At 41.5% G+C, this 15,814-nt stretch overlaps 1 protein-coding gene across 3 annotated transcripts in view; it reads right to left on the reverse strand.

Moving 5' to 3' along the window:
* Positions 1-3,331: 3,331 nt before the first annotated feature.
* hs3st1l1 (heparan sulfate (glucosamine) 3-O-sulfotransferase 1-like1) overlaps positions 3,332-15,814 on the reverse strand; it is a 29,379-nt gene continuing 16,896 nt past the window's right edge. For all 3 annotated transcript variants that reach the window (XM_071481296.1, XM_071481295.1, XM_071481298.1), the window contains exon 2: positions 3,332-8,279. In XM_071481296.1, coding sequence (XP_071337397.1) covers positions 7,152-8,093 — 942 coding nt within the window. In that variant the 5' untranslated portion in view covers positions 8,094-8,279 and the 3' untranslated portion in view covers positions 3,332-7,151. The remainder of the gene's footprint in view (positions 8,280-15,814) is intronic.

Raw genomic sequence — 15,814 nt, forward strand, 5'->3', positions numbered from 1 at the left:
ATCCAACACTGGGATCCCGGGAGAAAGCAAGGCAAGAAGACTGACAGACTTCAAGGGAGCTCAGACCTTTTCGCTTTTGTCTGGTCCCTCTCGCCCCTTTCTGCTACGGCTGGAAGAAGCAATTGTGTGACACTTGGTTCCTGTGAGCCACGGCTGCTATAAGCCAGCAGAGAAATCCAATGCTTTCTGTCACGGCTGTGCATTCAGACTGTTGTTGTTGTTTGGCTGTGGAGGAATCAGAGCAGGGACTCGGGGCTCTACTGTACACCCAAAGGAGAGTAGATTTCATATTCCAGAGTGAAATGCCTTCTGGCACTGTTCCGCCAGCCCTTGATTTGAATAGACAAGAGCTGCTGGGGAGGATTGAGGGATAAAAGAGGCTGAGGGAGAGAAGTGACTGGAGCCTCAAGAACAGACACAAAGTCTATACGCTGTATCAGCACTCAGACATATGGAGAAATGGAGTGCTGAATGTGAAGTGACACTAAAAAAGAATGTCGTGTTAGGTTTTAACTAGAAACCACCACAAATATAACGTTGGTGGAGTTTGTTTACACCTTTCTGTGTGTGGTAATATATTTAGCCGTGGTTCCCAACCTCTCTGAATTTGCAAAGTTGGAGGGTTAGTTGGATCCAGTAGTGTTTTTAACTGTTCTGTGTTCCTATTTCAGATTTTCCTTTTATTGACTCACTGTTACTTCACATAGAAACATGAAATGTAACAAGCCATACTTTGTATCTAATTAGAAAAAACTAGAAACAATATGTTCTTTTTTAGAAACTAAACAGAGTTATGCCTTAAACACCATACACTGAAATTATGCTGTAATTAGAAACTGATATAATTCTATATTGGTTGCACTATTTCACCAAATTGTACCCTAATTAGAAACCAAATAAAAGATCCTAATACGCTTTCAGACACTATTTTACAAGGTCATAGTCTAATTAGAAATCAAATGCAATGCCATATCAGATTCAAAGTGTGCTACACTTAGATGCTTTTCTATGAATCATTTCCCACGATTAGACACTTATTAGACTCTTGTTAAAGGGTCATTTGCACACACACAACACACAACAGAATCCTTAACAACAAAGTATTTTAATCATAATATTCAGGACACATAAATATTCACATCCACATTATTTTCTGAGGTATTAGTGATGACGACGACTTAAAAATTAATCTACTAAACAGAATATCATTTTAACTCAACTTCAACACTTAAACAAGGCTCTATGTGGTTATAATTAATGGTAATGGTAATAATTTTAAAAATTAATGAAACTTGTAGTGCAACAATATACTGGCCTTATACTTGCCACACTGAAAGTTACATTAACTGATCCATTTTTCTCCTGATCGTTTTGTCATGTGTGTGGATGGGCACAATTGTAACGTTACAGTCCTACGCACCAGGAGAGACAGTCAGACTTCAGCACAGGTCCAGCACACTTCCTTCATCTTTTCTTTTCCTCAGTAAGGAGCAGCCAAAGTTTCCACAAACAGGCCAGCTGTCAGTTTATTTCCATTTTAACAATGACAATAAAACTAGAAAAAAAGAAAGAAAACCCAAAGCTCAGTGGAGATGAAGCTTCATTCCAGCACAGCCTCACGTCACGGGCTGCTTTCAAAACAGGTCAGCACAGATGACTGGCAGATAGCATTCTGCTTCCTTACCAGGGCCACAAGTCAACTAGTGTTAGCATGCTTGCTGTTTACCATTTGGCAAACTCTCCTTGCCAGTTCATGTTGGACAGTTGGAGTCAATAAATTGATCAAGTGATCAATGAGTTTAAGCAAAAATGGAAACATTTATGCTCCAGGAATCAGAAAAGATGGGCAACAGAAACTAGGTTTGTGTGTTGGAAATAATAGATGTTTGCAAATTGCCAATGTACACGTCCTGTTGTCTTAAGGTTTTGAGGTTTTTGAGAGGCATGCCAGTGGTCTTTTTGCTAATTATTTTCTAGTTCTTATCTAATTTGATAAGAAGTACATCTTGTTAATAATGCATCATAAAATAAAGAACCACCAACTGGCCAATTAGTGAACAAGCTGCTCTATTGTGGTGGTAGTGAATTCAAAATGCTATAAAAAAAAAAACATATTTACTGATTTTGTCCTGAATTGATCCATAATTTAAAAGTTAACTCATTTAAGATGCAGATTGTGTTTTCCACTTTTTTCAACACTAATCTGAAGCTTTCATCTGCCATTAGCAGTGCACTGAATCTTAAGCGGTTTCTTACCAGAATGCACCCTGGGAGTTGTAGTTAACTTACACTTTCATGTGCACACTCTTGTACCTTCAACTTTCATTAAAGTACCAGATATTTCCACAGCTGTTAACCTCTACTGCTAATCATTTAATCAGATATTTTGTCTGTTTACAAAATAAGAGCTCAATTTTTGGAACCAGGGCACCCAAACATAGCTCCTTCCACTTCACAAATCTACAATCTAACAAAGCAGTATCTATTGACCTTCCATCAGGGTGTGTATGTGTATATGAGCTGTGAAATCTCAGATAGTGGTTTTAAAACCTGAAGATATGCTTTATTATTATTAATATTATTATTATTATCATCATCATTATTATTATTATAACAAATAAAATGGAAACATTTGAGAAAGTTCAGGAAAAACAAAAGTTATTTAGTTCATCTTTGTGACTGCAAAGATTTTTCCTGCAACCCCAGAGCAAATCCAGTTGGTAGGTGTTTGTGTGTGCCTTTGCCTGCATGGAGACTGTTAAAGTGAATAAATTGGTGGTAAAAGGTATTTGTTAAGAGGAGCTCTGAAACTCTGCACCAGTGACTCTCTATTGACGTCCTGTCTCCTGCAGAACAGCAAGAGGTCAACTATCAGAGCGCTGCACTGAGCATCAGCATGTAGAAGCTGTGCTTCACCACTCACACATGCCTACACGGTTTTTACAATGAGCTCTGCATTTGAAGCCCTGATCTCATCTCAGGTTTTTTTTTTTTTTTTATATCCTTTTCTTTCCCTTGCCTCAAAGGATTAATCAGAGGCTTTTATAATGCAGCCACAAATAAGCAGACATGTTTATTTCTCCTCCCTTTGACCTGAATGCAGCAGCAGCAGCAGCCTTCCTTCCCCTTTAGTAAAGACTGCCATGGGAGCACATCAAACACATGCCCTCTGCACCTGAAGCAATGAAAAATAAATCAACAAACAAATGAATAAGTAATCACAAAGGGAAAAAAACACAAGAAGCCTTTAAAATATGTGTGAAAAACACATTTATCTCCCCACTTCTTATGTTCCTGAGCCTTTTGTGTTTGTGATAATCCAACATGTATTTTGGGAAACATGTCAGTTTCTGGGTCCCTGATCTCATTAGATTTATGTTCATTGTTCTTTTTCTGATCAAGCAAGCTGTAAAAGGCTTCAGTGGGTTGGTTTTGTGTACGGCATTGTTGGCTATATAGTATGCATCACTCCCCGCAGGCTCCTTGAATTTGAACTGTGAATATAGAACTAAAAACACTCCACTGCTGCTGGCTGTCGACTTAGCTGGAAGAAATGAATGAAAGCGTGTTTTGTTTTTTTTTTTATTCTGTAAAGGAATGTATTTTAGAAATAGCTTCATAGTGATGAGAGCTTAGATGCATTATCCAGATGGTCACACCTGTGTGCACAGCTATGTGGAATAACTACGTATTTCATGGAGAAATAAACACAAAGGTACTCATTGAGCTAGGAATAAGTTTATTTTTGAAATCCTATAAAAGTAGTATATCACCAGTTAAACAGTAAACCATTCAGGGTGTAATTAATTACTTGTAGAGACCTTGCAGATGCTGCAATGTTCCTGAATTAAAACAAATGAAGACACTGCCGCCTGCATCTTATTGAATGTAGCACAATTCACTGGCGCATGCTGTTTATAGCTTATGTATACCTGCTGAGCCATGTCAGTCAACTCCTGATGTGCATTTGGTTCAGCTTCCAGTGTTGACACAGAGGTCATTAATTCACATCAAGGACACCTCTGTAATAGACTTGTATCGTGCAAATACAGTGGCTGTTAGTTTGCAACCAGCTTAGCAAGCAGCGAGCGTTCCTTGTGCTTTGATTCAATGCTAAGTGCTTCATCAATCACAATCTCAGACAGATCATTAGAGGCTTCTAGGATGACAAGACCAGCCAAAACATCTACAGCAGATTACTTCAGACCACCCTTCAAACCTTTAATTACACCTGAGGTTGGCAGTTATCAAAGACATGTAGTGATAAGTGACTCACTCAGTAGTGGCCATTAGTTAAAGCAACTTGTTAGTGTCAAGGGTTTTAAATGACTTTCCTTGCACTACGGTATGTCAGACCCAAAGCTACACACCAAAAAGCGGTGCTCGAAATAGCCCATTAAGCAAACTACTTCATGCACAACACGTTGCAGTTTTTTTTAATAACAGAGCCATAATTCAGCTGGTTTTTTGCTTCAGATTTAAGTGGCAGACTTTGTAAACAGATGGTTGCTCCATTGAATCCCCAGTCAAAACATGCTCCTAAGCAAAAAGATTATGAAGATAATGCTGGCTTCAGTTTAATGTAGTTTAAATTTCAGCTTGCTTTTAGCCATGCTAGTGCTGTGGCTTTAAGGATGGCAACATCGGTTGGTTGGTCGATCCACCACATAAGACACTGTTGTCACTGTATACAATACAGGGAAGTGTTTTTTGTAGGTTCGGTCGAGACTGAATTTTTTTGGGGGGGTGGCCATGTTGCTTTCTACAGACAGATATAGTTTGCAGAGGATGGAGACGACTAAATTTGGTGCAGAAATTTAATTCCCCCCACAGCTTTGGTGTTCCCTTAACTTTCCATATGGCACCATCATCAGGTCAAAATTTAAATTTGTCTAAGTCTTTAGTTTATAAGAAAATAGTACATATTACAATAATAATACAATAAATTGATGACATTCCCATCAGCCTCAGATGTAAGATACTTAGTCTTAATTAGCAAAGGTTAGTGTGCCAGGATTAACTAAACTAACATGTTAACATGCTAAACTAAAGTGGCAAATGGTGAAGATTATATTTGCTAAACCTGAAGGCATGTTAGCGTGCTAACATTAGCTTTTAGCTCTTGCACCACTATGCAATAAGTACAGCCACAAAGAACAGCTAGCATGGATGTAGACTCTTTTATTGGTTCATTTGGCACGGCAGTATCATTTTATCTTTTTATCATCATCATCAAATCTCATAAACAAACTGAATTATCCAAGAAAAAAATCCAAGGTAGTCACAGCTTGACGTAAGGTATAAAGGCCTCTGCCTACACAAGCCATAACAGATCCTATCGTTGCATTCATTGTGATGATATGAACTTCAGGGGATTTGCTGATAAAAATATCCTTATCCTTAAACAACCCATTGCTCGACTGCACCTCCTCAGACTCCAACATTAGGCAGCCACAGATGCACTGTGCAGATCCCAGTGTTTCTGCAAACAGCAAGCATAGTCTGTCAACTTTGCCTCAAATAAATACAGGCTGTAAATGGGAATTTGTTCAGTGTGTACTCTCATATTGTAAGCAAAACATGCCCTTTTGTCCTTCCTGCCCACCTGCTTAATGAAAACACTGTGCTGCACCAGTGTAACACCTTGGGAATGATTAGTAATGTGTGTGTGTTGTGGTGGTGGAGTGAGGCTATTTGTGCTCTAGGACAGTTCGTTCTCTTCCAGATGAGCGGCTGGGTGATACATACCAGCGCAGACAGGCGTCGGCCAGGGTCACGAGGTAACTGTCATGGGCCCTTCACCTGTATGTGCACTGACAGAGGAGGATCCTAGAAAGAGCACGTCTAGACACATTTACTCACACCATTCCCTCATGAATTACTCTGAGATCCAAGTGCCCCCTGGTGAACGCAAGGGAGCAAAGTCCCTAAGCAAGATGAGCTACGGGTGACTTCATTTAGAGCCGACTTTCTCATCAAACAACTTGTGTACACACATGAAAATCACATAATTTTTCAGTCTAATCATAATTTAAAATCCAACTACACTATCCAGAGAAATATTCAGCATATTTCTGTAGGGCCCACACTTCTATTACCCCCCTCCCATGTTCTTGCTCTGGATATGGATCCAATGTAGCATCAATGACTACTTGCCTCAGGAGAGTTATAGTGCTTATTCCAGCAGACAGAGTGGGGAGATCACATGAATATCAGCTCCCAGCGGAGCTGTAGCTTTGGCTGCTGTTTAAAGCCTAATCAATGAAAGAAACATGACCTCTGACAATCTGTTGTGTATCGGACGGCAAGATGTTTCTGGGAAAACTGCGTGCTCAGTATGATTCAGAAAAGAGATAACGTGTGAACCGAAAAAAACATCTGCATAGATACAGTTTGTAAATGATTTACAGCACTGTTAGGCATATACTTTAATGACTACATTTAACACCTAAGCAAATTGTTGGCAAAATGCAACAGAAGCTCTGTGGATTTCAGCTTGCTGACTACGGAGCTTTGACTGATTTAGCTTCAGGCGCAGGCTACCTTCAATGTCCAAAGCCATTAGTGATTCCTGTACTATTAAAGCACTGCTCCAGGGTACCCATTTCCTTGCATTAATGTCTAACTTCCACCACAGCAAATCAAAGGTTTATTCTAATGCCTCTGCCTACCTTAGTATGCTCCCTAAATAATACAGGTTAGAAGGCTCGGGGGCTTTTGATGGCCAGAACGAAATGGAGAGAGACAGAAACATGCCACTTTTTCTGTTACATTTGAAAGCAGAACAATTTATTATCAAGAACAAGAATATCAAACAAGAGAGAGGAAAAAAGTTCATCGGTTTCATAAACTTGTTTTCGCTGCAATTTGATCACTTAAAACGCTTCCAGCACAGAGAGAGAATGATTTATTAAGCTTGGAGATTCTTCCATTTAATTTTACACCTCTAATTACAGTTTCTCATATTTTTTTCTTGCCTTATCGTGTAAATATAACTGCTCTGTGGACACCAGAGATCACAACAGTAGTTATAAAGAGGATATTCAAAGGGGTTCTGAATGTGAGGTCCGTAAAGTGCTTTATGCCCCCTTTCTGTCCTCATCACAAACAAGGTGGTGGCTCCTTTGAGTCCAATTTGTAATCAGGTTTTCTTATTGCCAGTCGAAGGTGCGCTTCACCAGCCTGAAGAAGGTTCGGTTGTGTTCCTGTAGGTAGGAGCGGAGCTGTTGGAGGACGGTGCTGTTGACAGCTGGGTGAGGACGTCCCTTAGACTCATGCAGACATCGCTCTCGACCGTCACTTCGGATGCAGTAAAAGCCCTTGGTCTGGTTGAAGTAGAAGTTGGAGGACACTATCCTGGGGGGCAGGTTAAGGAAGCGCTCCACCTTCTGAAGTTCCGGCAGGGGGTCACGGATCAGAGCATCCCCGTCTACGATGTGTATTTGCTCCAGGGGGAAGTGACGCAGCCAGTTACGCATGTGAATGTCGTAGAGGCTCCTCTGAATGGCCTTGTACCGGATATTCAGGGCTCCGTTGCGCACTAGCAGGTTCTCAATGGCTTGCACCGGCTTGTGGTTCTCCAGCCGGTTGAAGTACACCTGGGTGTAGTCAGAGATGACCCGCTCCGCTGGGTCTCGCAAGATCAATAGCAGCTTTATGGAGGAGTTCATGGCACAGATGCGTTCAGGTGCAAGGGCTGATGTAAAGTAACCTGGAGTTTTCTCCACTGTGATCTGGTGTGGATAAGAGTAGGGCATCAACTCACGGTACCACTCAAAGCCCTTGGCATAGTTCTCATCCCAGTCAAAGAAGTGTACCTCGGTGGCAGCAGCAGCAACCTCGGGGTGTATGTCTAGCATCTCCAACAGTGCTCTTGTACCCCCTTTGCGTACCCCAATAATGATACTGTGTGGGGCTCTTTTACTAGTTCCTGGGGGTGGAGATGAGGTCACATCTCCAGAGACATTAGCTGGTAGTCCAGAATCAAGGTCCATGGGTTCCAGTGTTATGCCAAACCCTGGCTGGATGAACTCAGGTGGGGCAGCATACGTCTGGAGAACCAGAAGAAAGGCTGATGCCAGAAAACAAGCCATGGCGATGGACTGAAGACTTGGAGATTGGCAGAGACGGAAGCTAATACCGTAGACAGTCTTTTATGTGTGGACCAGATCTGTCTTAGTGAGCCCAGGGGTAATGAGAGCAGTGGGAAATGCAGTCTTTGTCTGCCAATGAATGTGAACTGGAGGAGGTGGAGAAATCATCGGCAGTCCAGAGCACATCTGTAGAGAAGAACAAAGACAAAAAAAGAAAGGGCTTTCAGATTTCAGGTATATAAAGCAGAATGTCTGTATTGTAGTGAAATGGCACTTTCCTCATTCCCCTGAAAAAGCAATCCAACCACAAATGCAAACCTCATCTGTTATAACTGTATCATCTCAAAAGGATAATCTCGGTTCATCTTTCCTTGAGTCTGTTTTCATCTTCCCTCTTCCCATCTGCTTTCTGCTCTCACTCTGTAGAGTCACTTCCAATTGATACTGTAATTTCTCCGGCTGAAAAACATTTAGCCCGACAGCTCGTTATATGCGAGATATGCAAGTCTGCCTGAAGGCCAGAAGACGAGGCCAGAAGACGAGGCCAGAGCGCTTTGTCTTCCTTCACCAGGTCAAAACCCAAACCAGAGTCAATACACTTAACATGCACCCCCGAGCAACAAAATGAAGGCATTCAGAGGTGTACAAAGACAAATTCATTGCAGGAAATCAGATGAGTTCCCACTTCTAGACGACTTTGATTTCCTATAAGAGCTGAGAAAGATCGATTCAGAAATTCAGCAAACAAGGAGAAGGATTTACAGCATTAAAGTAGATTTATTATATTGCTGAAGGGCCCTTCAAAACCATGGGAAAACAAAACGTATCTTTTTTTTTCTTTACATAATATTTTGCCTTGTTTTCTTACCTTCGATATCCACCTGTCAAATGGTTTACCCTCACTCAACCAAGAAAAAACATGTAAAAATGTCCCTGTGCTCTGTAGCAAACAACCATGAGCTGAAATAGCAGAACAACTTTTTTTTTAAATGTCATGGAATTAATTTAAAAAATAAAAGTCTTCAGATACTTTCACAAGGTAAACAAGCTGAGAAAGCTGTTGCTTACACTGTGGTAGTCAAAACAACCAGGCCGGGCTATGCAAGCATCCAGCTTCAACAGAAAAGGTCATGGTAAGGTAATCTAAACAAACAGATATTGCCTGGCTGGGAACACACACACACACACACACACACGTAGAGAGCATGATTCTGGATGCATATTGTATGCCACTGTACCATAAGTTACAGGTCATTTTAACACATTTTCAAATCAAGTCTGCTTTTATTGAAGTCACTTTGGGGGGGGGGGTAACTCCTGCGCCACTTTCTGCAGATGGCATTTATTGCACATTACATTTTATGGACTTAAAGTTACATTTTTACATAAGTGAGTTTGTGAAGTGAAATACTAAATTCACAGTAAAGACAAAAGTGAACAATAAAATTAAATCAAATTAAAAATGATCAAATTTACAATAAAATAATTAAAATAACTATTACTATAGAAAACTAATTAATAAGAGAGCCAGTTTGTGAGAAACACTCATTATAAATCAATATGAAAGTAATGAATCATTTTCATTTCTTACTGACGACTCAAAATGCTTTGCACCCATTTGCACGCAGATTCATACAGCACATATAGGGCTTTTTCCACTACACATTCACACTGATGATAGATCAGGGGCAATTTGGGGTTCGGTATCTTACCCAAGGACACTTCGAAATGTGGGCTGGAGGAGCCGGGTATCGAACCACCTATGTTCAGATTAGTGGATGACCAGCTCTACCTCCTGAGCCGCAGTCGCACATCTTTGTCAAGAGACTGTCAGTAAATTATGCCTGAGAAGGATCATCGACGTGTGAGGTGTGAATAAAAATAACTGTGCTGGAGTCTGTGTACTTGAGTTGATTTTAGTGACCAGCTTTTATTATGATGTCTCTGCTTGTATAAATACTGTACCTCAGGCACAATTAATCAGAGAAGTTATCTCTCTAATGAAGAACATAATTACCACTGAGCGTTGCACATTTCAACAATGTCACCAGTGGCTTCTTTCTCACCTTACAGAGTCTTTCAACCGTATAAACTAAGGCTATGACACATGCCCCTGCTTCACACTACGATCTGTGGCTTGAGTGTGGGACTGGGCCTGTGAGCTGAATGCAGGAGAGCCGACCTGCACTACAGGGCCCGGGGTTGTGCAAGGAAGCACTTATGTGCTGTGACAGCCGCGCCTGCCTGTCAGCATGTCCCTGGCAGAGAGCTGCCAAGTCCAATGCTAACAGCCAGGCCGCCAGACGAGCTTTCTGTCTCATTCAATTCCCCCCACTCCTCTCACAGCACACCACCACCTGGAAGGAGCCATTGTTTCACATTCCACTGGGCCTTATTGCTTTATTCAGCGCTTGATGTATATCTTTCCAGCTTTTCATTTGGCACATGGCAGCCACAGACCACTTAACCAAGATTATTTCCTCTGAACACTGTGGGGCCAGAGGAAGGTTACACAACACAGGTTGGCAGGTAACACCTAAGGCCACAGTGAGACCTGGGAGAAGAATATATCACTCCTTTCTGATTAAGGTGTTTGCATATTTTGCTTCTGTGTATTTCCTCCAGGCTTTCTGGAGGTGCACCATCTTAATCCTCCACAGTGGTGAACACGAAGGTGTGGTCAGACCAGAACTGGCTAGATGAAATTTCCCTGTGGCAAAAAGCAAGTGGAACTGGAAATACTACGGAGAGAGCTGAAAGCAAGCTAAACACTCATTTTGTTGATGTCCCTGCTCTCATTGCTGTTATAGAGCACCCCCCTGTTCTGCAGCTTATTATTTCACTATGCAATATAAACCAGATCATTAACTAGAGATACACCATTCCGATACTCTGAATCAGTACTGGCACATTAATGAGGGATCAGGCTGTGACGAGACTGATCCAGTTCCTTTATTATTGTCATTTTAGAATTCAGTTGCATTTGATCAGTCACATCAAGCCGCCAGATCAGTTTGTAGTGAGACAACAATTCCTGGCATCATGTTAGCCTAAATAAAGATGAGCCCAGTCACATTGAGAGATACAGGTTTAAAATTTTGGTATCAGCAGCTACAGAGTATTGAGGTTTCTGTGCCCAGCAGGCACCGGATGTCAATGTAATGTCAGAAAGACAGCCGACTAAAATGACTCAAAAGCTGGGCAGATGTTAGATTTCAGTTGGAAATGAATCAGACGTTGGGTCTTGCTCACGACCAGAATGTTGTTATTTTATATACCAATATGGCGTTGGCATTCGACATTTTGGTTACTAGGAAACACAACTTAAAACCAACAAAATATCAATGTCAGCTGTCGTCATTATTCTACATTAAAATTAATGCTTGCATTAGTTGTCACAAGACGACACAATATATAATTCAACCAAATATCAACGTCTAACAATGTTGGTGGCCAGCCATCATAGCTGTATCAGTGCATCCATTGTATGATCAGTTAACACCTCCTGGATTACACTGAATTCCTACTTCCTCTTTTGCTTGACATGGGTAATTTTTCATATTTGTAGGGGTCTTGAACTTGTCATGAATTAAATGAAGGAGATGTGAATTCCAGTTTTAGCGCACTTGGACTGAATTATTTTCCTGTGTAACTGGCCACTAATATGCTCAAAATGTCTTTCCACCTTGCGTGCTGGGATCTACTCCAGCCCCTCTTTGACCCTGGTTATGAATAAGTGGGTACAGGAATTGAACTCAGCACATTCAAAGCCACGATCGCTGATAACAAAATCAAACCTATGCAGCATTTCCACTTGAACGCATGATACGATACAGCGCCTCCACGCGGGAGGCCTGCACTTGGCGACCATTATCTAGGCTTTAAAACTCATCTGGCACCAGGGTGAAAGCGCTGCCTACTGCCTGAGCAGACAGCACAGCCAACAGATCTGCACTATTCATTATGTCCCACCAGGACTAGAAGAGGGCTCCACAGGTTCTCAGCGCCACAGGAAACCAGGTTCCCACTAATTAACCCAAACAGCCGCCTCTATACATCTACAGAGCAAACCCTCATTCATATTCAGCAGGGCCCCCTGCCATTAACTGTGGTGGGCAGCAGGTATTGTACAGGGCCGCTTTGTTTTTTTAATGGCTGCTTATTAGAGACATTAGTACAAAACAATTATCACTGCAATAAAGCTTGATTACAAAGAGAGGCTTTTGTGCTATTAAATGGATTGATTTCAAGTGAGCAAGTTAAATTTATTAATCATTATTACTATTCCTTTTTTTTTGTCATCACATACTTAAATACACACACGCAGCTTCGACGGAGGTTGGAGATTGTTTTGTTTTCAGCATGGGCTGAGACAAAAAATTTAATCTGAGGCAGAATTGAGTGCAGTGACAAACCTCCTTATCTCCTGGTTGTTTCTTTGCTTTTTTTTCCATCTCGGGTTTCACTGGCTCACAGCATTGTTAGACGATCTCCTGTAAAATGTACTGACCCTTCCCCCAAAAAACTATCAGCTGGGACGCAGAAACACACTCACCTTCATTCTATTTTCTTCTGCACTTTCCCCTTTGCTCCTACTCCTTTTCCTCAGCTATTCTCTCCAGCAGGCCCTCAAAAGCCAGTACAATATATTTCTCACCCACACACATCCAACTGTAACTCTGAAACTGAACTCCCACATGCAGGATATATTTTAAATTATGAATGCAATTTCGTTCCCAAAGGGATTACTGGCTCAATTTATTAATTTCTGTTACAACTTCTGGCTTTAGTGACTCACTGAGGATCAAGATGTATGAGTTCTTCTCCCCTCCTTGACCTTATTCTTAGAGACAGTGATATGCTTCATACAACACAGTCCCAAGCTTTACATTTCTCAGGAACCAACACGGTTATTAAAAGAAAACTTTATATTAATTTCTGGGCCAAAACAAAACCAGAAAAATCCTTAATTCCCCGCCAAGTGTTAAGTATCCAAAACACTAAAAATGCACTGCATCAGTCTGCAAGGGATTTTAAAGGGACACCTTGAACACTGCTGAGCATTTTAATCCACACACCAAGCTAACTTGACCGTGATGTTAAGAAATAATGAACAAGTAGTCCCCATCTATTTAGATTACTGTTATATTACAGCCACTTACTGGTGAGTTTATAGGTTGGAGGCTGTGGTAGCTCAAGAAAACAGAGTTGCCACTTTAGATCTCCAGCCTGGTCAGCAAAGAGGGACATGAGAAATGCTCCCCCTCCTCTGGAAACTACAGCAGAGGTGCCCTTGACTGAGGTGCCCAAAAGCAAGGCATGTACCCTCCAAAGCTGCCCTGTGGAGCCATTCAGTGGTAAACGGTAAAAGGCTAGATGGTCCAAGACCATGAGCCAGTTTTTCCTGGATAAAGGCTCAGAGCTTTAACCGCAGTGATGAGCACCACCCAAAAGGTTGCAACCACTGGCTTTTTTACACCTCAGCTGTTCTGAATATGTGACTATGTCTTACTCTCGCTTACTCAAACTAGTTCATTAAATAGCATATGTCTAGCAGCTAGAAGAAGATATGTCACTCCAACAATGCTTTGCTGATTCGCACTGGAGAGATCCAGGGGGCTACAGGTATAATGATAGTGCATAATCATCAGTCCTGCAATAAATCCTAGTTTGTGGTGCTGTTGATGATGCATGATTATGATGCACAGAGGTGTTCCTGTCATTTAGCCTAACCTCAGTGATATTAATGGGGAAATAGTAGAAATATCTGTCAGTATAACCCAATACAATTTCACAGCTCTACAAACCGCAGCCTCCAAGATGACCCTCAGTCAACATGTCTCTAAAACAGTTCCAACACTAACGGAACATAATAACTGAACGATGGATTTATTGCAGGACTGGTGTGCTTAGGTGCTTTAGTTTTAGTTAGGTGTACCTAATAAACTGACCAGTCCGTGTCACAGCAACGCCACAGGAACCTGTATCCCAGTAATACTCGCCTCTGGGGCCACCTGGTGGATATCCATCTCAGACTAGTGTCAGATAATTGTTGCTCCTCCTGTGTTCAAACGTCATGATCAACGTCAGCAGATCATGACGTGACTAAGCAGATACAGGCATCTACAGTATTTCCATTCAATGCATCTTATCAACACATTGTACAATGATTAAAAAATGTTGCTTCATATTTATATCCATATTAATATCTTCATATTAAATCATCTTTGCTTTGGATAAGGGTCACATGCATCCTAATTCTGTTTCCCCTGCCTACCTCGAGAGGTGTGTTTATTCCCCTTCCTCCTTCGTTTATCTGAGGTCTCACAACCCACATTTGTTTTCCACCTCCTCTCAGCTCTCCCCCTCTCTTTACAGGAACCGCAGGTGCCCCCACTGTGACACACCCCGGCCCATCTCTGATCCCTGTTAGACCCTCATACTTAAATCCACAAATTCTGCTCCTCGTAAGCAAAATGTAATATAGTCATATTTCATTGTCTCTGGCCAAATCAATTCCAGCAATACAACTATTACTTCTTTGTTCCTGCAGTTGGACATCTGGGCTTCACTGTGCGAAGTGATGTATGTGCAGAGTTTGTTGTTTGAATCTCTACTGTTAATGTGATATGATGTGACTCATATTCCAGCTTTTTGTTTTTATTTTTCTGGATGAGACCAAAGATTATTTTCCTACCTCTGCTGAACAATAAAGATTATTCTATTCTACTCTTTTCTACTGATAGGTCTGATACAGTGTGTGATTCATAGGATAGATGATGGAAACCTTGAACAGACCTTGAGGCTGAGAAAAGATCTATGCCATAATTAGGACAGGTGTCATCTAATATTGATACTCACAGGTCTATCGGACATCTCAGTGGCATTTCACACAGTGATACCGAGGATGGAAAGACAAAACATTTCCTTGATGTGTTAAGAGATTACACTGCAGCTCCAATGGGAAGCCATATTTGGCTATTTTGGGAGCGTATGAGTAAGACAATGACCTAATCCACACCCACATGTTAGCACAGGCATTCATTACGGATGTGCAGAGGGTGTAATCTGTCATTTGCTGGTGCACCCAGACACATGTGGCTCCACGCACTAATTACAGTGTTTTAACTGTGATCTTCTATACATTGAGACAAACCTTCACATGATAGGGGTCTTTTCAGCTCATTTTTTCCTGCAGAGTGGTTCAGTGTGCAACGTTGTCTCTTCCAATTACCAATCCTTCTGCCCACTGCCATCTGTGCCGAAGTAGAACATGAGCCACCCAACTTGACGCAGGCCTGTGCCTCATAAACAAATATATGTTTATGCTACATTGGCAAAATTTGCATAAAAGATCTGTATCAACAAACAACATCTCACTCCATTTTACAATAAATTTGAGGACAGAACCATCTTTGGTTTTTCTGATGAACAATGCAGCACAGAGCCACAAACTGCCATTTCACCAACGCAATAACCCTCCAGTTACGCAGCCCTAACACACCATAGTTCAACTGACACACTGTCCCCTTAGCAGCCTCTGTTACCTCGCTGAATCCCCTGACCCGGGCTTCCTCCAGTTTAGCTTTGACATTTGTCAATGCTCCGAGATTTATTTCAAGCATCAACTGACATTGTCTGGACTCCCAGGAGGCATTTTCACAGATAAAATTGGCTGACTTGCTCATCACCCTTGGATGAGTGGAGGCAACCAATCCCGG

This window comes from Trachinotus anak, unplaced genomic scaffold, assembly GCF_046630095.1.
Source record: "Trachinotus anak isolate AG129_WGS33_773 ecotype Australia unplaced genomic scaffold, CSIRO_AGI_Tana_v1 ptg000007l, whole genome shotgun sequence".
Classification (NCBI taxonomy): domain Eukaryota; kingdom Metazoa; phylum Chordata; class Actinopteri; order Carangiformes; family Carangidae; genus Trachinotus; species Trachinotus anak.